We start from the raw sequence: 24907 nt of genomic DNA, 5'->3' as shown, positions 1-24907 counted from the left end.
TCTTTATCTGTGAGAATTTCTGTTGTGAGTGAAGCACCCGCGGTGGGGTAGGCTGTGGAGGGGGAGGCAGCGGGGCACACCGAGAAGCCCTAGGGGTGAGAGCTGGGGCTGGGACCGGGGCTGGGTGAGATGCTAACTGGGCTTAGAGATGACAGATACAGATTCTGGGAGAGCAGAGCCTCCCTTTACCACTCAGAAATTTTTTTCTGAAGCTAATGAGCTCTGAGTAGCCGCTGAGCTACTAACTTACCATACTTGGAGTGGCTGGATGAGAGCTGAAATCTCAGCTGATCACCTCCAATCAAATCCCTGGCCTAGGCTGCCTCTTTTTGGCCATTCAGGACAGCAAAGTTCCAGCCACCTTAGCTTGTCCTATGTAGGTCTCAACTGGTAGCCCATCCTTAAAGCCTGTTTGGTTCCTTAAATAAGCAACTACCTGCAGATGGAACCTATGACGAGCTCAGCCACACAGAAACGCTTATCTGTAGGACTTCACTGAAGGTCCAGTGCATTTCCTCCTAAGGACTGTAAACGCTCAGGTAAATATTTGTCAGATGGATTAATGAACTGAAGACCTTTATAGAGGAAACCTTGAAGAGATATCGTTAGAGTCTCAAGTCCTTGTTGCTACCAACAAACTCCTGTGAAAGTCTTTGGTGTCCCTGCCTTGCTCCATTTTCAAGGCTCCTGCTGCACACACAGATGCCTCCTAAGCTCTGAGACGTGTTGGTGACTGCACAAAACTCATATTAGACGTGATAGCCATCAGAGTACTTACGTGAAAGATGTGATGTAAAGATGATGAGGGAGGAGAGAATGCCGAATGCAAATGTTTTTACACTTTCATATTTGTGTGTTCCACAGGCTTCCCTCTCCCATGCCCTTCTGCTATGTGTGCTGCCATTTTCTCTGAATGAAGGGAAAAGAAATATTGGCAGCTCTCAGCTAAAATTCCCAGTGATGGACGTGCTGTCATGCAGCCAGGGTGAGCTGTGTACCAGGGCATGAACCCTGAGTCACGACTTGACCTCGGAACTTCCTTTCTGAAGCACCATCTTCAGGTGGTGCTTAAAAGGAATAAAAACAAAACTCAAGAGCACTGTCTAGTACATCCGCCCAGACAGCCCCTCAGCAGGGGCTGGCAGAGCCCCTGTGCCTGTGTTTAAGCCACACATCCCAAGACAGACTCTACACCATGTCCCCAGACACCCACAGGAGCGCTCATTATGCGTGTGTGTGTGTGTGTGTTAGGTGTGGGCAACGTTTTCAAAGTAAACTTGCATTCATAAAGTCAAAAGTTTTGAAAGTGGTTTTTAAACAGGTTGAACTGTGAGAACATTAAACTGAGTGGGCAAGGAGCTTAATTAAGATCGGCTCCATGGCCGGGTGTGGTGGCTCACAACTGTAATCCCAGAAATCTGAGAAGCCGAAGCGGGTGGGTCGCTTGAAGTCAGGAGTTCCAGGACAGCCTGGCCAACATGGTGAAACCCCATCTCTACTAAAAATACAAAAATTACAAAAATTAGCCCGGCATGTTGGCGCACGCCTGTAATCCCAGCTACTCAGGAAGCTGAGGTGGGAGAATCACTTGAACCCAGGAGGCAGAGGTTGCAGTAATCAGAGATTTCGCCACTGCACTGCAGCCTGGGCAACACAGCAAGACTGCATCAAAAAAAAAAAGAAAAAAGAAAAAAGAAAAGAAAAGATTGGCTCCATTGGCCAAGATGCCCAGTGACAGGGAAGCTAGCCAAACACAGTAAGTGTGTTGAGACACTGGGGAATAGCTGGTGGCCGTTAAGTGAAAAAAAAAACGTTGATTTTCTTTTTTTATATATGAAATATTCCTTTTACATCATGTTAAACCCCAAAGCGGGCTATTTATAACCATTTCAAAATGCAAGTATGTCCATTAGCCAAGGAGAGGAGAACTTTTCCAGTTCCATGAAGTTCACCAAAGCCCTAATTTTTTTTTTTTTTTTTTTTTTTTTGAGATGGAGTCTCACTCTGTCGCCCAGGCTGGAGTGAAGTGGCCCTATCTCGCCTCATGGCAACCTCCACCTCCCAGTTTCAAGCAATTCTCCTGCCTCAGCCTCCTGAGTAGCTGGGATCACAGGCGTGTGCCACCACACCTGGCTAATTTTTGTATTTTTAGTAGAGACGGGTTTCACCATGTTGACCAGGCTGGTCTTGAACTCCTGACCTCAGGTGATCCACCCACCTCGGCCTCCCAAAGTGCTAGGATTACAGGCTTGAGCCACCGTGCCCGCCCCACAAAGCCCTAATTTTAAGAAACAGACAGGTACAGTGGCCTACAGCGCTCCTCACTAAGGCCCTGGCTTGAGGGCAAGCCTACCATGTGACTGAGCCTGACCAGGAAGTGCCGGCCCAGGTGGCAAGGAGCCGCGGGGCTCCAGGGACAAGGGGCGCTGGTAGCCAGGGAGGGGCGGCTTGAAGTGGTTGCAGCTTCTAATTCTTTCTGAAGCTGCCTCTTCCTGAGGGTGACTCCCTCTTCATTCACCCAGCAGGGTGACTCTGAGAAGTCAGGGAAAGTCTGGCACAGGGAGGGGAGTTCCATTTTTAATTTGGAAATTGCTCAGGAAGAATCATACCATCCGGATTTCCCCGGCGGCTGTATATTAATAAATGGTCACTTTCCTTGCTGAAATTCTCTGGTTTCCTTTTATCCACGTGAAGCTTCTGGAAACTCTTCTGGGTGGTTCTTCTGTTGCTTTTCTGCCCCTGCCCCCAAAAATGAGAACATGAGAAAGTGATGTCTTCTAGCCACGTGGAGGACCCTGCGGTGACATCAGGGCCCAGTCCCTGCTGTCATGCCCCAGGTGACGTGCTGGGCTGACAGCAGGGCCGGCCACTAACGTCACTGTCCTGGCTTCTAATGCTGGTAGTAACCAACATAGTTTAGTTTTGCTTTGACAACTCCTCCTACAGCCAAAACTATTGTTATGGCCCACATGTCATTCCTATTTACCCTAAATAAGGAAAAACAAAGGCTATTCTGGGCTCCGGGCAGTGCTTGTGGCGGGGGTTATTTGCAGCGTTACCAAGGCAGGCTGCCCTTTCCACCACGGCCACCACAGTTTTCTCTGAAAACTGCGACAGACTCAGGGCAGCCTGCCCTGAATTTTCTTCACACAGCCTGGGGGCATCCGAATGCACGGGAGATGTTTTACACTCAGATGAAACAAACTGTTTAGACCTCGGGGAAAAGAGACTGTGCTTGAACAAAATGAACCAGGAGAAAGCGCCCTCCTGAGACATGTCTCTGCTTTCATGTTTCAATTGCCTGGGATTCTTTTCTCTAATTTCTGAACCTTATAAACTAAAACTGCCTAGGAACATTGAGCATCCTGACTTTGAAGGAGTCTCTGTGGTGTTTTTGTGCTACCATACATGGGGAATAATGATGTGAGGCAGAGGGAGAGGGAAGGAATGGGAGAGCCAAGAGGGAAGAGCGAGCCGGGGGGAAAGGAGCACGCGGTGTTTCCTGCTGTGGTTAGGACCTCACCCTTTGCCAGTACAGAGCTCGGCGGCAAGAGCCGCTGGGAGCTGCTCCCATCAGTTAGAGGATGTGAAGAGGGAGCACCAGAAGAGGACAGCCTGCAGCCTGGCTCACAGCCTGAGGGACGCTGTGGGTGCTCCCAGCCGGGCGAGCACGCTCTGGGAGCGGATCTGCAGGGGACAAGCACGCGAGCCTAACGTGAGCGTCCCGCCTGTCGCGTGTCCTGCCTTGGTAAGCGCTCTCTCCGGTCCTTCCACACTGAAAGCTTCCAGCAGAGATCAAGGGAAGGAGTATTGTGTGAGACTTGCCTATTTCCTCCTTTCTGTCTGGACTGGTTTGATATTTGCCTGTTGAAAAGATTACTGAACGCAGTGTGACAAGATGAGCCGTCTAGCTGCGTTCTGCTTGCCTGTGTGTGTGACACGTCCAGGTGTGAGGCCAAACCTGAGAAGTGCAGACTGCTCACTGATAGACGTTGCTGTAAACAGCAGTGCCCTGGGTGTACAGCTGGTCTCAGGATCGGAGACCCCGGACTTATTCTCTGCTCGGTGACACGGCCGGCTTCCTGCCGCAGAGCTCCTGGTTTCTGTTGATGGCAGTTGATAATTGGTAGCCACCGTCTGCGGTCGGAGCCACAGCATTTGAGTCTAGCACCTGGGGTGGGCCCTGCTGATACAGTAGAGAGAGAGTGAACGAGGCAGACAGAAACACACCCCCCTCTTCCACGCTCACACACTCTCCCACACCCCATGCCAGCTATAACTGCAGCTCTGAGCTGCCTGGAGAGGAGTTTGCCGGAAGCTGAAGGGATGCTTTGAACGTGGGGGGGCTGCGTCACAGTTGGACTCCCACTTGCAGAGGACCTGATTATGTCCAGTGACCACCTGAACAACAGCACACTGAAGGAGGCTCAGTTCAAAGACCTGTTCTTAAAAAAAGGTACATTTCCCAAGAACTGCTATGGATGATGCATGCTCTTTCGGGTTTGCTGTGGTTCTTCTTGGAGTTTGGTCTGAGGACAGAGTTGAGAAGAGGAGAAGCTCTTTCTCAAGAAGTTTCTTTCTACCTAAGAGGGATCTGTCAACTGAGAACATTTCCGGGTGGGACTCCCTTTAGGAAGATGCATGTCAGGCTTTTTCATCTTCTTTCAAGCCTGGAATTAGTTTGTTCCTGTTGGAGGTATTATGCATGAGTACACAGTTTGTTGCTTTGGAGTTTTGTTTTTTTCAAATGTCTGTATATGAGGCTGAGACCTCCCCTGGAAATGCTGCTACTTGTTAATAGTTCCTTTTTCTTCACCCTCATGAGCTGAAAACTGCATTTTAAAGAAAAGGTATTTCTCAGGATGTGGCTGGTTCATTGAACACTTTCTTAGGTCATCCGTGTAGTGACAGGAGCTATTAGGAAGGAGAACTGTGACTCTGAGAGATGGGAGAGCCAAAGAAAGTGAGAGACAGACAGACTGGCTGTGGGATGAGAGCCTCAGAAGCCACCACTCTCCCCTGTGGAAATGAAGGTTCCATTCCATGTGCAGCTGTGTTTTTTTTCTGATGCACTTTCCTAAATTAATAATGTGGAGGTGGAGGTGAGGGTGGATTTTAAATGAATCCTATAGGGGGAATTATGGCTTATGTATGTATTTTTTTCCATTTATAGCATGGCAGAGGGATAGACTTTTAAAAGGTTTATAATTGCTCTTACTCCTCTGCTGATTTTTTAGAAAATCCTGTCAGTCATCTTTGATCAGAACATATTTAGGTAAATTTCTTTCTGAAGAGATCATGAAACTCTAGATTCTAAAATGCGTGGTGAGAAGTAATTGTAGTGGATGAAGACTTGGGCTTTCATAAAGTGAGGAGATGCCACTCCAGCCGGACAGGCTCATGGAGTCTGCATTCGAGGGATTCCCTAGTCCGTCCAGTCATCACGGGCTGCTGCCCACCTGCCTGTGCCGTCCGAGGCACCTGGCCTTGGGCCGGTATCAGGTAGCCGTGCCTGGGCCACACCTGCCCTCCACGTTCATCTCTCCACCTACAGATCATTGGGACCATTTCCTCATTTTATTATCATGCAAATGTTGTACATAAATACATGGCTATAAACAGGCAGCTCAGAGTAACCAGGAGGCTCTTTTCTCAGTGACAGATCACACCCTCTTAGAGTAGTAATTTTTGAATAATTATTGCAAAATATGAAAACCTTCAGCAAAACTCCAGCACCACTGAAGTCGTCAGGAAGTGTTTGGGAGAATACGTGTCTGTGCTGGATGCTGTTGAAGCAGGTCAGGTCGTTGGGGTCCCTTCCTTCTTAGGGCTTCTCCACCAGCTTCTAAATAGGGAATGCCAACTTTGTGCCAGGCACACACTACCTGCTGAGACACTGTGGATGAACAAGGCGTTGACCCAGGGCTCACTCTGTGGAGGAAGAAGACTGGAGAATGGGTACCACCAAGACAGTGATAAGTGCTGGAACAGGGTTCAGAGCTGCACAGGAAGTCCCCAAAGGTAGTGAACCCATCATCGGGGCTTAGGAAAGAGCTTTTAAAGGAAGATAAAGCCAGCAGGTGACACCAAAACCTGGGTATTTCTGTAGGGTAGCTTTTTTCCCTTTCGTTCTACTTGTTGTACTATACAGTAGAGTAGCCAACCCACCTCCAAGGAAAATAAAATTCAAAATATATAATGTAATCAGTATGATGATAGCTCTTATTGTTTTGCTTCTGTACTTCAAGCTGTGAAGTCATTCTTGTAACACAGGCTGAATTTTCCCCCTCAACCATGGTGTTTAATGAGTGTGAATCTTCATTCAACCATTAAAATCTCCAAGAGTATTTTTATACTAACAGTTCACAAACTTGAGGCAATTATAGTCTAAGTAGATTCCAACTCCTGCCCCCACCCGTCTTCCTGCCACCACCGCCGCCCGGTCTCTGGAGGATCTTGGAAAGAATTTACCAGCCTTTAGGAACATTCAGCACTTTAAAAGTGTCACAGAGCCATAAATAAAGAGTAAGACACCCCTAAGACTGTCATCTCATCACCACACCCGTCTCTGCTGAGGAGGACAGAGACAGGAAGGAAATGCGACAAGTTCACTGTGCAGTAGCCAAGCAGGCCCAGCCACATGTGGGAGGGTGGGACAGGAGAGCGTGCAGGGGAAGGGGCTGCCTGGAGGTAAGGCTCTGCGGCCAGCCAGCCCCGGGTTTGGTGCTCCAGGAGAGGCCAGCACGTAGGGGAGTGAGGTGGGGTGCTGCTGTTGGTAGGGTAGGAAGTGACCACACAGGGTGGGGCCAGGGCTTCGTGGCCAGTGGGCGGCTGTTTCTGTGACATTGCAATGTTCTGCGTGGAACGTTTTCTGGATTCCTGCCAAGGTGTTTACTTGGCCTGGGGAAAGAGAGGAACGCATGAGGGGCCCAGACCTTGCCCCCTGCCCCATGATAGGGTCTCTGAGGGCATACATTACACATCTGGAGCTTAAAAAGAATTAAACTGTAGAAATAGGACTTCAGTGAAGGATAATATATTAGTGGAGGAAAGACCAAATGGAAGATGGTGTTAACCATCCCACAAATAGAAATGAGTGTTATATTAGGAGCCTAAGGTGGGACAACCGCACTTCCCCAGAGCTCTTTAAAAATAGCGCAGACACTCATGCCTCTAGTATGATTCAGTTCAGCTCCTCATTGAACCAGGGAAGAGACCGACAGACTTCACACCACTTCTGTTCCTGTAATTCTCCACTGTGCAGCTTGGGATTTCCTGGAGATGTTTCCATAAAAATAGAGAGATGCCATCATCACTGTCGTCACTGTCACTGCTGTACAATAATAAAAGAAGGTGCTAGGATGCCTTCCTGTAAGTTTTAGACTAGATGTATTAAAAAGTATCCGGTATTTCCATTGCAGTGACTCATCTGTTACAGCATCATGAACTACAGCGCCGTAGAAGGGGGATGTGAACATTTGACTTTGGCCTCAACTTCTTTCCTTGTGTGCCCTGCTTTCTAGCACTCTTCTGTGGACATCCGTTACTGTCGAACAAGGAAACTCGACCAGTGGTCTGTGTTCAGAATCCGTGTTAGGCACGTAGCATCTTGGAAGCCCCAAAGCATCCTATTAATTTTCTAAGAATGCTACTATTCCTGCGGGTTTTAATTTTCCAAACTTTCTGTTTTAACAGTTCTTCCAGAATTCATTTTCTTCTTAGCCTCCCCTTTCCAGCCCACTCCTCCTCAACCCCTAAAAACGAAACCCAAACCCCAGGTGTCTTTCCTTTCTGTGGATGCTGGGCTCCACGCACCACAGCCACCTCCCTGCCCTGCCACGTGAAAACAGGCTGTGGGTGTTTCGTGGAATTCTCCTGTTTAAAATGACTGAGAGGGTGTGGGAGTACAGGTGGGGGGGGGGTTGCCACACACCCCCTCGTGAGCTTGAAAGGGGGTCATGGAGGGAGAGGGCATCTCAGTGCAGGGCTCAGGGTCTGGGAATCCTCACACACGTTTCCAAGAACCTGTTCACTGCAGTTTTCACTTTGAGGATCTCCTGGGCCCTGCCTGGGGAGGCTTTGTGGCCCTGAAGAGAGTACAATGCTCATCTTTTCTGTTGCTAGTGTTCTGGCTCCTGTGACTTGAAGACGAGAAGGAGGTCTGTTTCCACTTATGGGTTTTACCCAGAGTCCCCAGAGCAAGGCTCTGCCGCACGTGTGGGCCCCGCACTAGGCCTTGACGCCCTCAGGGGAGGGCTTCGGGAGCACCACGGGCCACCCTTACCTGCAGCCAGGGACCAACCTGCTGCAGTGAGATGACCAGGCTATGAGGATGGTGGTGTCTGGGACCCAGGTGTCCCTAGGTCTTTGTTGCCTGCAGGAAGAGCTGCCTCTTGTGCCCAGGGCTGAGTGCCTTCATGGCTCAGGCCTCATCAGGCTGCCGCCACCCCAGGGCACCCCACGGGGCCACTCGATTCGATTTGCAGGCTCCTGGGGACAGTGTTCCTGCTCCCACAGCCTCTGAGCATGCCCGCGACCTTGACCTGCCCCAGGCACCATGCCACTAGGGTGCCCATGAACCCCCAGGGCCACTGCTCATCCGTGTGCTGTAGATGCACCTGCCACGGCTGGGCATGACTCATATTTGGAGCCTCAGGGCAACAGCATGGTGCAGGTGTCCCAGCAGGGCAGGGCGGTACCTGTGTGTGGTGGGTTTATAAGAAAGCAGTCCCCTTAAAAAGAAAGATGGTGGGGACTTTACTTTTTTTTTTTTTTTTTAAGAGACAGGGTCTCACTATTTTGCCCAGGCTGATCTTGAACTCCTGGTCTTAAACAGTTCCTCCGTCTTGGTCTCCCAAAGTGCTGAGATTCCAGGCACGCCTGGCCTGGAGTTTAGTTTTACAGAGAGTAATTCCATGCACTGTTTCATACAACTGAGATCTTTCTCATCCTTGCCTGAGTTTTTAAATCAGATATATTCACTCAGAAGATGCACACCTTTCAGTCAATATCACATGTTCCATGTGCTGTGTCAGACCAAAAGAGGAATAAAATCCCGAGCAAATAAAGATCTAACATAAAATTCAAACTCCAAAAATCTTAGGAAAAAAATAAGTTTAGAATATTAAAGAGGACCTTCCCAATCAAACAGGATGTTTAGACACCGTAAAGGAAAAAGAGAGTATTTGATGGCATAAAAATTTATAGCATCTATAGAGAAACTCATGGTGAAGTTTAAAGAAATGACTGGCTAGGGGAAATAGTTGCAACATGTAACAGACAAAGATGTGTAACCATAATATGTAAAGATTTCATATAAATACATAAGAAATAAATGAGAAAACTATAAATACACCAATATGATTATGAAAAAGAGAAACAAATTACCATAACCATAGGGAAAGATCTGAAATTACCAGTAATTGGAGAAATACAAATTAAAATGAGATACATATTTTTGCCCATCAGATTGTCACCAATTAAAAGGGTGAGTCTCCAGGGTGAGTGAGGGCATGGGGAACATGCCTTCTTCCTGGGACAGCCTAAACTAATGCAGCCTTTACAAAAGGCAGGTTCTCAGTAGCCATGAGGATGGAAAGTGATTATGCCCTGGGTCCAGAAATGTCACTTTTAGGACACTTTCCTACAAGTATACTGACAAACGTGTGCCAGCCACACACTTGCACATATACACATGCAATTTTGTGGTCATAAGAGAAAAAAGAAAAAAAGCAAGCCACCTGAACAGCCACCAGCTGGAGAAGGCAAATGCCAGTATGTTTGTACTCTGTAACAGACAGGCCAGTGCTCGTGTGTTCCTGTTTAAAGAGGTCTGTGATGTATTAAGTGAAAAGTCACAAACAAGATATTTGCACATCGATTCCAATAACTGAAAAAAGGAAAGGCTTTATTTCGTAGCAAACACACACACATGCAACGGAGGCCTGGGCTTTCCCCCGGGACGGAGTGGGGCTTGGTGGAGTCAGGGGCGCTGTGGGTTGGGATGGGAGACTTTACACTGCACTGTTTCCTTCTATATGATTTAAATTTTCAAGAAGTTTTCATTATTTTTATAATAAAAATCCTTTTCAAATGAAACATAAATATGTAAAAAAATGCCCAGAGACTTGTGAAAACGTAATTTGATTTGCTTTGCTGCAAATGCTTATCTGCATAGCTTTCCATAGTCAAGAACAGATGACCTAGAAAGGTGTCCTCCAAGGGAAGAGTTGATTGATTGCAGGACTTTGTGCTGATCCTTCCCTGTCACCATGATTTTCCTCTATATCTATGTCCATAAAGCAGTGAAGTTCTCTTGTAAAGAAAACATTTGGAAATCCTAGGGCATGCTTTAATTTGTGAATACTCCGCTATTTAACCACAAAATAAAAACAAGGGTTGGTAAAAGAAGGCATTATTCGGGTCACAATAGAAATGTGATGTTATTTCTGCTCACAGGCCATGGGAAGTATGACATGCTTGTTTACCTAGGAACACAGTCTTCGACTTCGGGGTTCAGCCCTCACCACTGTGTTCATTGCCTTTGTCCTGAGTGGAATCTCTCTGCTTCCTTTCATGCTTGTCCCTGGGCTGGTGGCTGACCCCTGCACAGACCTTCAGGGCTGCTGGAGGCGCACTCGGGCACTCTGCAGCCAGTGCAGCCTTATCCTGTTGGCAGTGGCTGTCCTCACAGAGAGCACACCCATGCAGCTGGGCAGAGCCCACCGGGGCCACACATCCCAGCCCCTTCTCTCAGCCTGGGGGTGCTGAGTCGCTCATCAATTCATCTTGTACCAATGAAGCCACTTAGCTGCCTCCCGTGTCAAGAGGGGCAAAATAGGGGCTCCGGACTCAGCCTGGGAGATGTCACATGGTGTGTGGGGGTAGGGTCCTGAGAAACACAGGGTCAAGGCCAGAGTGTTCCAGACACAGGAAGGTTATGTGCAGGGGAAGAGTCGAAGACTGTGTTCCTAGGTAAACAAGCATGTCATACTTCCCATGGCCTGTGAGCAGAAATAAGGCCACATTTCCATTGGAACCCAATTGCAAAGGGCCCAAGCCCCTGCTCAAAGACTCAGAGCAATTTCAGTCTTTTCCAGGAAGCCCCCAGCATGAAAATTGTTGATACGCCCTGGGGAGCCTTTCTGTGTGTGTGGGTGGGGGGGCGGGGCCGGGGGGGTGGGGGCGGCACGTGTAAGTGTGGCAGCTCCGATGGACATTTCCTCCCCATAGGAAGTAGACACTCAAACCCCAAGGCTGGGCCAGGCACCAGGCCCCTAGAGTCCCCGCAACTTAGCCGACAGGCCACGGGGAACCCCAGAGCAACAGCACCCCCTTGGCTGGGGCAGGGCCAGCAGGCCTCACTGACTGCCAGCTTTGCGAGCTGCTCAGGGCATGGCCTCTGAGCCTCTGAGCATGGCTTTGCCCGTGTCCACAGGGAACGGTGATGTTCCCACCAGCCTGGCCTCTCCCTGCCTGCGGGGGCAGGGGACACTTGTCAGGTCCACCTGCTCTCTGCACAGCTCAGCCACCGGCCTCCTACACACTCTGCTCTCCATTCTCAAGATGCCAGCCCCTCTCCTATAGGCCCCAGTGTCCCACTGCCCTCCACTCCCACCCTCAGTCCTTAGGGTGTGGGGGTCTGAGGGTGGAAGTGGAGGGCCTTGCTGAAGGGTAGGACATGGGGATCCAGAGAACCCCTCGTCCAGCCTCACCGTCAGTTCCCAGGGTGTGGCCAGCAGACGCACACAGTCGTAGCTACTGGGGAGGCACCACCTGATCTCTGCCTGCATCACCCCACGTATGAGCGGATACAGTGACAGATATGCCTCCCCACCGGCCGGGGCCTGAGCCCTGCTGCAGGCCATGTACGTGCGTGCATGTGTGTGCATGTGTGCTGTGAGCCCAGGGCAGCACAGTTGATGGCTTCTCTCCTCTTATTCCTGCCTCCTCCAGATTCCTGCACTGTCTTCCTCTTAGCATCCCTGAGCCCCTTGTTCTGAATTTACATCACTGCACGGTCAGTCACTTCCTTCCAGCGTGGGGGACAAGGAGTGAAGCAGGCGGCAGAGCCATGGGCTGGAAGAGGGGAGCAGAAAGTGGCTCCAGGCCGCCCGTGAGCCCTCGACCCGCTTCCTCTCCCAAAACAGGGGTCTCGCTCACCTGCTTCCAGCTGCCGGCCCAATGTGCTGTGACTGGAAGTCACTCTGTGTTGCTGGACTCACATGTGAAGTGTGTGTCAATGGCATTTAGGGAATCTTTGCGGTGGTGGTGTCAGAAACCCGGGGAGACCTGACCACTCCTGAAGTGCTGTGCCTGAAGGCCTGGAAACAATGCAGATGTGTTTCCTAACTCACCTGCGGAGGCAGCCTCCGAGGGAAGGGGCTGAAGTTGATTTTTCCTTTCAAGTACGGGTCCCTAGGGGAATTGCTTTGAGAAACTCCACTCAGCCATAAAGACGGGTTTAACTTTTCTAGAGCGGTGACATTGGAGAAATAGCTTCAGTTTGTGGAGACTTTCTCAGCTCCCTGTGGTGGGGCATGGCACAGGCTTCCCGCTCCCCACGGCTGGTTTGCACAGCCTCCCGACTGTGCCGTGGTGTCTCCTTCCCTAAAGTGGGACAGTCGTTTCTGTGTCCTGCGGGCCTCTGAGGACCAGATGTGTGTGAGAGGCCTTCAGGGCCTGCTGGCTGGGGTGGTGGCGGTGCCTGGAGAATGGGTTGGTGGCCGGAGGGGCCAGGTGGCTAACCACTCTGCTCTTCCGTGGCAGCGGAGCTGGAGTTCGCCCAAATCATCATCATCGTCGTGGTGGTCACGGTGATGGTGGTGGTTATCGTCTGCCTGCTGAACCACTACAAAGTCTCCACGCGGTCCTTCATCAACCGCCCGAGCCAGAGCCGGAGGCGGGAGGACGGGCTGCCGCAGGTGAGTACCCCGGCCGCCCCGGCTCCAGAGTCAGGCAGCGGCAAGAGGCTTAGGAGCCCATCAGGGTTCAGAGGCCAGGAGTGCTTTCAGTTGACATGTAACAAACGTGGCGAAGCGCACCTCATACGTGTTCCACTTAGTGAGTCCCCACAAACTGAACACACCAGTGTGACCAGCACCCAGTGAAGAAACAGACACGGCAGTCCCCCCAGAAGCCTGCGTGGCCCCTCCCAGGCCTCCCCTGGATCTTTGCTGCCCGACATGGCTTTGCCAGCTTCTGAGCTGTGCACCAACGGGACCGGCCCTGGGTGGTCCCTCGTGCCTGGCTCCTCTGGCTTGGCAGTGCACTTGTGAGATTCATTGTGTTGTAAAATCCTGTCCTGAGCTGGGTCCTGGAGGTGCTGCGGGGACAAATGACGTGCTCATCGTCACTAAACGTGCCGGCAGCACATGGGTGCCATGAGCTGGAGGACGCCCGGAGCTTGAGGCCGCGGGAGCTTCCTGGGGATCGGCGGTGGGGTTGTCGGCGGTGGGCTTGTCAGCGGTGGGCTTGTTGGCGGTGGGTTGTGGTGGGTGGGGTTGTGGAGGGTGGGGTTGTCGGTGGTGGACACTCAGCCAAACTGCACTATGATCAAACTTGAGAGACCAGGAGCTGCTGTCCCAAGCCTGTTTTACAGGCTGTGGTTTTGATGGCTTCCAGCCAGAGGGTTAGGAGCGGTGAGTTCAGCGAGTATATAAATCCTTGGCTTCTGTGGTGGGCAGCGAGGCTGAGTCCCCACAGTGTCGAGCCCTGCGGTTTGCTGAGCACAGGAGCGGGTCCTTACGGAGCATCCCTCTTCAGGAACAGGGCTGTGCAGTTCCGGCCCCCGCCCTGACTTACGGAGCCTGTCCAGGGTATGGGGTGCAGCTGTCCAGGTGGGTTTCCTGGGGTGGCCGCTGGCTCTGGGACCCCTGGGACCCCTCTCAGGAGGGCAGGCTCACACTTCACTAGGATCATTGGCGCAGCCATCCATATGGGCAGAGCTGAGGTTTGCTGTCTGCTCTGCAGCTCCTGCAGGTAGTGGGGAGAGGAAAGGGTGGGTGCTACCAAGTGCTACCTTCAGACCGTGGTGAGGGCTAGACGGGGCAGCCTCGGGGAGGAGATGGGATGCCAGGGGAAGGCGTGCACCCTTGACAGCCCTTTCCTCCTCTTGCCCCCTGCATCCTCTCTTGCCCCTTCTGTCCTCTCTCTGGATGCCCAGTTCAGTCCACAAGTCCCTCTGGCCCTGCTGTGTTACTTTCCTCGAGCCTCAACAGCATCCCGGGGTCCTTTGTCTGGTGTCCACAGAGCTGCGCCATCCAGACGCACTGAACGCTTTGGCATCCTGATGCCTGTAGATTGTTGGACAGAGGGAGGACTAATTCTTCTGAAGTTCTAAACACACAGTGTATGGGATTCACCTGTGTTTTGAGAGAGGACAGGGAGAAAATCTCATCACAGCAGCAGTTTCAGAACCGCAGAAGGCTCAGGCATCGCTGCTTTGCCTTAATGTATTACGGGCTGTGAACGCCACCCCTGGACTTGGTGGAAACAAGCACAGCGTTCCTTGGCCTTCCCTCCAGGAGCTGCAGAACGCTCGGGGTCTCTGCGCAGGAACACGGGGAGTTTTCTGTCCCCTGCCTGGGCGCTCCCCAGTCTTCCTCCCAGACTTGCCCCGGCATTGGCTTCTCTCTCCCTAATGTGGGTCAGGCAGCTCCTTGCTCTGTTCCTGGTGCAGACCCAGCCCCGCTTGCTGTCCCTGTTCATAGCACCTTGTGTCCTGAACACCAGCACACTGGCCACACCCTTACCAACCAAGAGGCCCAGCAAAAAAAGCAAAAAGTGTAAAAAAAGTGTCTTCTGTGTCATGTGGCGGCAGGTTTGTGTGATGCCCTTTCCCGGGAAGCGCCGGCTGCCCCACCAGCAGAGCCTCCCTTCCCTGAAATCAGGAAGGTGACAAAGCGACGTTCAGAGGTCCCTTCAGGGCTGCATGCTGTGTGGCAGGTGAAGACATTCGGCAGCCAGTGAATTGTGTCCACAGAGGTCCACATCCCTGTCTGGGCCTCGTTTTGTTAATGTGCACATGCAGTGTTCCCCCTGAGAGCTCTGTTCTGGAGCTGAGCTGGGGCTTGCAGAGATCCGGCTGCACGCAGCGTGGGTTTGAGGTCCTGAGCTGCTATGCTATTTCTCCTTTTTTTCTGAGTAACCTGGAACTGGGAGCTGTCCCTCCTCGAGGTGTGGCTGTTCCTCCTACGGCTTCAGCATAGCTTAGCAAAGGACTCTGTGTGATGTTTCATAAAACACAAGATGCATTCCAGCACGATGACCAGAGGCAGCTCGGCCCAGGCCCTTGCTCCACTTCCCGATCTGGTCTATTAGCCAAGTTGATGGTTCCCCAAAAGAGAAAAGAGTGGCAGCTGACGAGGAAGAAACCTCCATTCTCTCCTGGACACAGACTCAGGCCTCGCTAATACTATGGGTGTGGCCATGCTGTCCATTTCCCTCTCTCTGCCCTGAGGGTCCCCTAACCCAGGTCCTCTCCACCCAGGAATGCCCCCACGCAGCCAGGCTTCCTGCCTCCTAATTCCCTACTTCTAACTTCTTTTAAGAAATGCCTGTTCCCCGTATACAGTATTAGGGGAGCGATCTGATTCATTTACACTCAGCTCAGGAGTCTCAATCAGGGCTGATTCTGCCCAATGTCTAGGGGACATTTGCAGTGTCTGGCATCATAAGGGGGAATCCTACAATGTGTCCTACAGTACGCGGGCGGCCCTGCAACAAAGACTCATCTGTACAGTGCGTCCTACAGTGCACGGGCAGTCCCGCAACAAAGACTCATCTGAGTGGATGTGAGCAGTGCTGAGGCAGAGGAGCCGGCCCCACCAGGTGCTGAGCACTGCCGGACCCAGTGCTGCCTGTTACCTCTAGGCTGGCTCTGAGGCATCCACAGAGCGGAGAGCTCTTCCCAGCAGTACAAGTTTGGGGTCTGGTCTGGGACTCTACCTTGGGAACAGTTTCCCCAGTGACTCCTGCCTCCTCTGTCATCCAGCCATTCAGTGGACACTCCCCAGGAGCCAGGCACTGAGTAGGAGGGGGAAACAGTGGCCATGCCCCGCCCCCGCCACCAGCAGCACCTGCAGTGCCCTGGCGGAGGCCAAGACCCCGCTGCCATTCTCTCCATCTTCCTGGGGGAGGCTAGGGGTCTGGCTGGCCGATTGTGCCTTTGGGATGGGGGAGTGTCAGGTTTGGGAGCTGTAGGAGGTGTTTGGGGCAGGTATGAGGACCTGCGTCTCCTCCGTCCCCATGCCCGGCCTGGCCCATGTGCAGTTGGCGAGGGCAATTCCAAGTTCCCCGCCTTCCCCATCCCTAGGTGACCGCCTGTGTCAGAAAGCCCCCTCACAAGGGGCTTGGAAGGGGCTGGGAAGGCACGGCTGGCTGGTCAGCATGGCAGGGACAGCCCTGTGCCCCCTGGCAGAGCCTGGCAGTCCTCTGCCCCCTGGGCTCCCTGTGCTGCTGTGTGGGCCTGTGCTCCGGGGCAAGGCGGCTGGGGAGGATGAGTGTGTCTGGGCAGATGCTGCCGTCCTCATGGCTTCTTTCCAGTTATCAGAGCCCCTGCAAGCCCCTAAGCACCTCTTCCTTTCTCAGCACCAATGTCCCAGGCCTTTCTCCTGCAGCACCCGAGGCCCTGGGAGTCCAGGCCCTGGCGGCGGCTCAGGACCCTCCAGTCAGCAGCTGGGGGTGGTTGCTCCTCCTGTCCCCTTTGTGGAGTGCAGCCTCATTAGGAGCCTGTGCATTGTTGGGGAGCCTCCTGTGACGGCCTGTTAGTAGAGACCCACCCCAAGGCTCTGTGAGCACATTAGAAAATGATGTTCTATTTAAACCTGGTGCGAGAAGGGCTGGGCATTGAATTAACCAACTTCTAGGTGATTAGGCTTCACACTCTGATTAAACTTACTGTTACGTCTTTCTGCTGGAAGCCTGGAGAGTGGAGGTGGAAACATAGCTTGGGGCAATAGGATGGGAGTGAGTTTTGGTTTTGAGGAGGAGGATGAGTGGGCCAGCAGCCTTACTTGGTTGAGGAAGCTTCCCACCCTGCTGTGAGCGGCCCCTCGCCTCCTCTATAGGTTTTCCACTTTGACCACAAGGAAGGGCCAGACCAAGGTTAACCAGACAGCATCGCGGTGGCCCTGGCTTCCCTGCTTCTTGCGGGGAGTCCCCTTCTGAGAAGTGGTGACTGCCCCGCTGCCTTCTCTGGCCCCTTCCTGAGGGAGTGCCCAGCTCAGCCAGTCTGGTCCCTGTCCCATAGGGTGTGCTTCTGTGCAGGTGCAGGTGAGGAGCCGGAGCCGGCGCCCTCCTACCCCCGCCAGAGGCCTCCTCCCCCTGCCAGCACCCTCCTCCCCCCACCAGAGCCCTCCTCCCGCTGCCAGCATGCTCCTCCCCCTGCCAGCACCCTCCTCCCCCCACCAGCACCCTCCTCCCCTCAGCCGGCACCCTCCTCCCCCCGCCAGAGCCCTCCTCACCCCGCCAGCACCCTCCTCCCCCCACCAGAGCCCTCCTCCCCCCACCAGAGCCCTCCTCCCTCCACCAGCAACCTCCTCCCCTCCACCAGCATCCTCCTGACACTGGCACCTTCCTCCCATGTCCCTTGGTCTGGGACAATGCATGCTGCATGAATGTGATGGGTGTCCCCAAGCCAGTCAGCCTTTGTCGCCATGCGGTAGACACTGTGTGTCCCAGGGGGGCCCAAGGAATGGATGTTACTGGGCCTGAATGTGGTGGAAGTAGTGATTTCTGGATGAAAATGAAAACTAGCAACCCAGGTGTAAATTACATCACAGACAAACAAATGCTTACATCATGGCAGATAGCAGCGGCGGGTCCAGATCTGAATCCTTGTGCATTCTTGCTGAGGTAGCCTGAGCTTGGTTTCTTTGGAGCCTGGTTTGTGTGACTTCTGAGCATTGAGACTGTCTAGATTTCTTTTCATTATCTTAGACCATTCAGTAATGGGAAAGCAGTAAAGGGGCATGAATATTCTAGACACAGCCCGGAGAACTGTTTGAACAAGTTGCTGGAACATTTCTTGCTGGAGCTGGGGGAGCCCGGGTGACCTTTTCTGACTGCCAGCAGCCTGGCCCAGAGGGTCCAGCCTGGCCTGTGTGGACAGCCCAGGGGTAGGGGATGGCATGCAGGCAGAAGGGTCTGTCCATCAGTGGATGGAAGGAGAGGCAGGAGAGGGACAGGGACCTTTACCCAGATTGAAGCCTATGAAATTGTTAACATTCAGCCATTTTGACCTATAGAAACAGCAATTTCAATTTTAAAAATTAACAAAAGGAATCACATCATGCATCTCTTCATTACCAACTCCTACAGGGATTAAATGGGTTGTGAAAATCCAGGTGCCCGTTGTTCATAGCCAGGAGGAACAGCCAGGCCCCACCCAGCACAGCTGGGCACCTTCAGCTCCCTGGGGTTGACACTGGGAGGGACCCTGGCTGTTGCTGAGGAGGACAAGCACTTGGTGGCTGTCAGCCCTCTTGATGCAGAAACTCATGTTCCTCAGATCCACAGTGCCCTGACATGGGGTGAGCTCTCCCCACAAGTCCCTCTCTGCAGAAGCCACAGAGTTAGCCTAGAGCATGGCTGTGTACGTGGTTTGCCCCACATGGTGTTCGAACCTAAGTTGATCTAGCTTTTAAAAATTGGGGCTGGGTGCGGTGGCTCACGCCTATAATCTCAGCACTTTGGGAGGCCGAGGTGGGCAGATCACTTGAGGTCAGGAGTTTGAGACCAGCCCAGCCAACATGGTGAAACCTTGTCTCTACTCAAAAATACAAAAGTTAGCCAGGTATGGTGGCACGCGCCTATAATCTCAGCTACTTGGGAGGCTGAAGCAGGAGAATCTGGAGGCAGAGGTTGCAGTGAGCTGAGATCACGCCATTGCACTCCAGCCTGGCCGACAGAGGGAGACGCCATCTCAAAAATAAAAAAATAAAAAATAAAAATTGTGAGATTTCACATGAAAATTGGAATTTACATCTTTTCTTGAAAAAGCAGCCTATGGGGCCACACCCTGAGGCTGGGGCTGTGAGGTGGCTGCCATGGAGCGGGCCTGTGCTGCCCAGGCTGTCACCCGTCTCTTGCTGGGGACCCTTCAGCGACGGGCAGCAGCATTGCCATCTGTGGGTTTGCACGTGGGGGTTGTTTTTCAGAGAAAATGTTCTTCTGCACTCAGGCCTCTATCACAAGGCTGAAGACCAAGATAGACTGAGAGGGCCACTGGTTCCCAGAAAAATGGGTGAGAAGGTCCTTGTGGAAGTAAAGACTGTTCCTGCCTGGTTAGGAGTTCAGACACGTGTCTGGGTCCACAGTGCTGTGCGTGTCCTGTGCCCAGCCTGACATGGTCACTCGTGGCCACTGCTGTCCAGTCATCTCCCCAGGCAAGGCGCTCCTCTGTGACTAAAGCTTGTAGCCAGAGGGACAGAGGTGGCCATGGGCTCCCCGCTCTCTGAGGCTCGGCCCTGCACCAGCAGCCTCTCTGCTGGCCTTGGGAGCAGCGGCCAGAGGGCAGACGGTCCTGGGCAGGTGTCTGACAGCCAGGAGCCCGCGGTGCTGGGGCTCGGAACTCATGGTGAGGGGACCTCTGGGTGTGCCATATGTGGCGAGTGCCTTTCTCTACCTGGGCAGTGTCCCTCCACCCTCCCCTGCAGACAGGGGCTCTGAGGTGGGCCCCAGGCTCAGGGGTGTTTGAGAAACCCACAGGCAGTGTCCTGGGATCCCTCGGAGGGCACAGGGAGCAGGGGTTTCAGTGCCACTGTTCATTCCCACTGCAGCTGGAGTGCTGGCTCCCTGTGCCCTGCTGCTCTCACTCCTGCCCACCTCATACATTTAGAAAAGCATGTGGAAAACGATGGAAAGGAATGATTTTCAGTAAGGCTTGAAGGAGTGGACTAAAGGGCTTACTGATGCAGTTGTACTCGGTCTGCCTCTGACACTCCAGACTAAAGAAAAGAGCCACAGGCTTCCTCTGGCATCGTTGTGGGGATGAACCGCAGGGGACCGTTTCCCTGCAGGCAAGGCAGACCCTGCTGTACCACAGAACAGATGTGCGTGTTTGTCGGTTGGCCAATGACAACTCTCTGTTATTGCATTTCACGGAAACTGCATTTCCAAGAGCTCAGGGTCCGGCGGGTTGGCCACACTGTGTCTGTCTGAGTGAGCAAGGACTTCCAATTATCAGGCTGCCCAGGTGGTCATTTGAAAGGTTTTGCCCTTTGCCATGTCTAATTGAAGCATTAGAGGATAGACAATTTCACATCACCTCAAAATGAGAACATCTCCCTTCAATTAAGGGAAACAGGAGGCCAAGCGGCCAGGCAGAAACTGCATAAGGATGCTGGACCCCAGGTCCACGCAGATTCCCACCTGAAACACAGTGGACAGAGCTTTGGAAGAGTCAGTGCTTATCTTTAAAGCGACAGTGTCTCAAATAGTCCTTCTACTGATGTTGGCACTGCTCAGAACGTTTAGGAATTACCTTCAGGTTTTGGGGTTATTTTTAAGTGACAAGATCTCACTTTGTTGCACAGGCTGGAGTATAGTGGCATGATCATAACTCACTGCAGCCTTGAACATTTAGGCTCAACTGATCCCCCTGCCTCAGCCTCCTGTGTAGCTGTGACTATAGGCACCCACAACCATGCCTGGCTAATTTTTAAATTTTTTGTAGAGACAAGTTCTCACTGTGTTGCCCAGGCTGGTCTTGAACTCCTTGGCTCAAGCGATCTTCCCACTTCAGCCTCCCAAAGTGCTGGGATTACAGGCCTGAGCCACTGCACCTGACTGGGTTGTTTTTATTTGTTTGTTTGTTTTTTTAATCAAGGGAGATTTTTTAAAAGCTTCTCCACAATGGCAAATCTTCCTTTGCAAAGATCAAATAGGAAAACTATTTGCTCTTTGGGGATAGATTTGATTTTTGGTACCAGCCAAAATCCGTTTAGAGTTAAATCTTGTTCATTATATGGGTGATCAAACCAAATGATACAATTTTGGTGCAAAGACAAGCACGACTCAATTAGTGAGATTGACGTCCGAGTTACAAACTGATCTGTAGAGAATAGTCAGGAAGGACCCACAGCAAACTGACAGCTGTGCCTGGGAAGGAAGTAAGGACAAAGGAACCCTGGTCTGTGAAGTAAAACTTTTATGGTAAGAATGTATTCATGTATTACCTTTGCAATTACAAAACATCCTCTGATCATGTAAACTGAGGCTGAAGGCAGTAATGTTCTGGGCATCTATAGACTCCCAGAGTAATTCATTTGAACATGGTTTCTATGGTGGCTAAAATAATAATTTTAAATAAAATGTATGAACATTTTTATCAACAAATTTATAGTAATCTTTTAAATATATAAGGTATTAGCATTAATAATCTAATAGTAAAATCTGTTGGTTTATTTTTTGCTTAGTCCTGGAAAGTTGGTGTGGTTTGTTCTGAAAAAAAAAAAAAAGAGAAGAAGATTAAAAATTATCTGAATGATCGTAACTCTGGGTGGCCCTTGTTGGGGAGGCTCACCAGGCTGGGGTCTGGCTCTTGGCGAAGCACCAGCAGCTCTGTGACCTTGGGTGAAGGTCACAGAAAATCCCCTCTGAGCCCTGACTTCTTCTCACATGTGAGACGAGGCAACTGGGGCTGAGATCAGGATGACGCCTGCCTGGATCTTGTGTGGTTCCACATTTTCCTGCTGCCTGGAACTTTCTCATCCCCAGGCTGATTCCTCTTGAAGTCTGATTGCTCACTAACCCCAGCACCAAGCTGGGAGAGGCACCTCATATTGCTTTTCCCCGCTAGCCCATTGCATTGTCCTAGAAATAGAAAGGATTCCCTTCCTTTTCTTCCCAGCAGACCTTCCTAGATGATTTGTCTTTCCTCTTAAGGGATGTGCCCTAGATTGAGCAGAGTTGGGGGATCTTGAATCTGAGAAGTCTGATGATGGATTCCCCAGGAGGAAGAAAGGGGGGAGGTGCAGTCTCTGACAGCCAGGGGTACTGGCCTCACATCCAGGCTGTGACTGCCATCTAGAGTGGAAAGGACGGTAGTGATAAACTATCAGGATGGAGAGGCTGCATGAAAAAAGGGAGAAAACAGGGAAAATTGATTTTATCAGAAGGCAAAGGTGTTGCTGAATATCCAAAGATCAGTTTCACCTCTTCTTTGAAATTCTCACTGTGAAACAGGGGAAAAATAGATTTCCAACTATTTGAGGCCATAAAATACATTCATTCACTGGGAGGTTAGCCCTTGGGTAGAATCAAAATACCCAGCAGTAGTCTTGCTTTACCGCAGACTGACTGAGGCACCTAGAGAGGAATATGCCCTCTGTCCTCAGTTTCGCCCCATCTAAAATGAGGGATAACTGGCTTCATTCGGAGGCCTTCAATCTGTATTTAGCCATGAAGAACAGTAAGAAATACATTTTATATCACAACACAAAAGCCTCCTATAATGCAATTGAGGCAGAGGTTTTACAAAACAATACTTACAGTGTGCTCAGATCATTTCTATTCTGTTTCAGTTTTTGGAATGCTGGCTGTGACCCACTTAAATGGATTTTCCAGCTCTCTAAGAGGTTGCAAAGCACATGCTGGAAAACACTGTGTTCAGTGCTCTCCCTGGTTGTTTTCAGTCCCCACATCTGATCATTCCTGGGGTCCTCTGTGTGTGTGTGTGTGGAAAGGAGAGTGTAGCTGAGAGCATAAGCCCAGGAGGGTTCAGGTGTGGTGTGGCCTTGCATACGTGGACGCATGGCAGCAGGCTACAGTCCATGGCACAGCACAAGGGAACCCTCAGTAAGTCATGGCTGCAGATGACTGTCCTTTAATAATATGAAATGTACTGGTTGGAAGAAAAATGATCCAAAAAATACAGAAATGAAAAGGATTATAAAATAGCGCTACAAACAATTGTATGCAAACCAATTGGATAACCTAGATGAAATGAAAAGATATTAGAAACAGCCTATCAAGACTAAATCATGAAGAAATAGAAAATCTTAATAGATCTATAGCTAGTAAGGAGATTGAACCAATAGTCTAAAATCTCCAACCTGGACCACATGGCTTCAGTGGTGAATTCTACCAAACATTTAAAGAATTGACATCAATCCTTCTTAAACTTCTAGAAATTTCAAGAGGTGGGAACACTTCCTAACTCATTATGAGATGAGGCCAGCATTCCTGATACCAAAGCCAGACAAAGACACAACAGAAAAAGATAACCATAGACTAATATTTCTTATAAATATTGATGCAAAAGTCCTTAACAAAATACTAGAAAGCTAAATTCAGCAGTATATTAAAAGGGTTATACTGGCTGGGCACAGTGACTCACACCTGTAATCCCAGCACTTTGGGAGGCTAAGGGAGGCAGATTACTTGAGGTCAAGAGTTCGAGACCAGCCTGGCCAACATGGTGAAACCTGTCACTACTAAAAATACGAAAATTAACCAGGCATGGTGGCACGCACCTGCAATCCCAACTACTCAGGAGGCTGAGGCAGGAGAATCACTTGACCCTGGGAGGCAGAGGTTGCAGTGACCTGAGATCGTGCCACTGTACTCCAGCCTGGAAGACAGAGCGAGACTCTGTCTCAAAAATAATAATAATACTAAATAAAAATTAAATTTAAAAAAGTAAAAGGCTTATACATCATCAACGAGTGGGGCATTTATTCCCAGAAGGCAAGGATGGTTCCATACATGAAATTCAGTCAGTGTCATACACTACATTAACAGAATGAAGTTGGGGGTCCCGAACTTCATTCAGCAGGTCCCAAGTTCTTGTCCCACAGTCATCTCAGTTGATGCAGAAATAGTATTGTCACAGGATCCTTAGTGTGTCACTTCGCCAGTCAGAAACCTTTGTGGCTGGTGGTGCCTTCTGCCTGAGTATTGCTCGTGCCCACTGGGCTCATCCTGCCCACTTCCCCTGGCAGGCTGCGCTCAGCTCACATTACTGGCCCAGATCCCACATCTGCCAAGGGCAAGCCAGGCACGGAGTGGTGAGGGGTGTGTGAGCAAGTGAGTGCAAGGTCCAGCCACTGTGCACAGCCAGGCGCACTGGTTGCTGCAGCAGGGCAGGCAGCTCCAGGTGCTGGCATAGGTGTTTGCTCTGTGCAAGGCTGCAGCTGGACCAGATATACTGCATGCAGCATCCACTGCAGGCACTTGCGTCTGGATGAGGGGAACGTGATGGTACCCGGAATCTTGGAGACACCAGGAACTGCAGAGTCCCAAAGACGCGTCACAGCCCTGGCTAGGAGAACCCTAGGTCTGGGCTGCCCTAAGGGTCACAGCTCTTCTTTCCTTCTTGTTACCCACAGTGTGGTGAGTGAAGGGGCATGTTTCAGCCCTGTTTATGTTACAGCTCTTTTAGTCCCACCATTCAGCAGGTCCCAAGTTCTTGTCCCACATCCAAGAAGAATGAGGTACATGGACAACTGGTGGGTGAGAAGGTGGAGAGAAGCTTCATTGAGCAACAGAACAGCTCTCAGGAGACCCAGACTGGATAGCTCCTTTCTGTAAGCAGGTCATCCTGATGTCTGTCCAGCTCAGAGCAGAGAGGAGACCCACAGTGGGTAGCTCCTTTCCCCAGGCAGGTCATCCTGATGTCTGTCTGGCAATGGCTAGCTCCTTTCCTCAGGCAGGTCATGGCAATAAGTGTCTAGCTGTCAGTGGAAAGGAGACCTGCAGTGAGTAGCTCCTATCCACAGGCAGGTTGATCTGACGTCTGTTCAAGTCGAACTGAATCCAGGATTTTTAATGAGCTCAAAAGGGAGGAAGTGCATGCTGATTGGTCCATGGACGGCCACAGCAGGCCCAGAAAAAGCATCCTAAGTTCTTACTCTGGTCTGTGGACTCCACTCAGAACTGACAGCTTGGCCCCCATGCTTTAGGC

At 51.2% G+C, this 24907-nt stretch overlaps 1 protein-coding gene across 4 annotated transcripts in view; it reads left to right on the top strand.

Moving 5' to 3' along the window:
• LDLRAD4 (low density lipoprotein receptor class A domain containing 4) overlaps positions 1-24907 on the top strand; it is a 430850-nt gene that overhangs the window by 389706 nt on the left and 16237 nt on the right. For 3 of the 4 annotated variants that reach the window (XM_024235957.3, XM_054537609.2, XM_054537608.2), the window contains one exon: positions 12769-12923. In XM_024235957.3, the coding sequence (XP_024091725.1) occupies positions 12769-12923 (155 nt within the window). Of the gene's footprint in view, positions 1-2802; positions 4457-12768; positions 12924-24907 lie in introns of those variants that run through there. The other variant, XM_002828005.5, reaches the window with a different exon arrangement.

This window comes from Pongo abelii, chromosome 17 (assembly GCF_028885655.2).
Source record: "Pongo abelii isolate AG06213 chromosome 17, NHGRI_mPonAbe1-v2.0_pri, whole genome shotgun sequence".
Taxonomy (NCBI): Eukaryota; Metazoa; Chordata; class Mammalia; order Primates; family Hominidae; genus Pongo; species Pongo abelii.
This window is presented reverse-complemented; position numbering and strand designations above follow the sequence as displayed.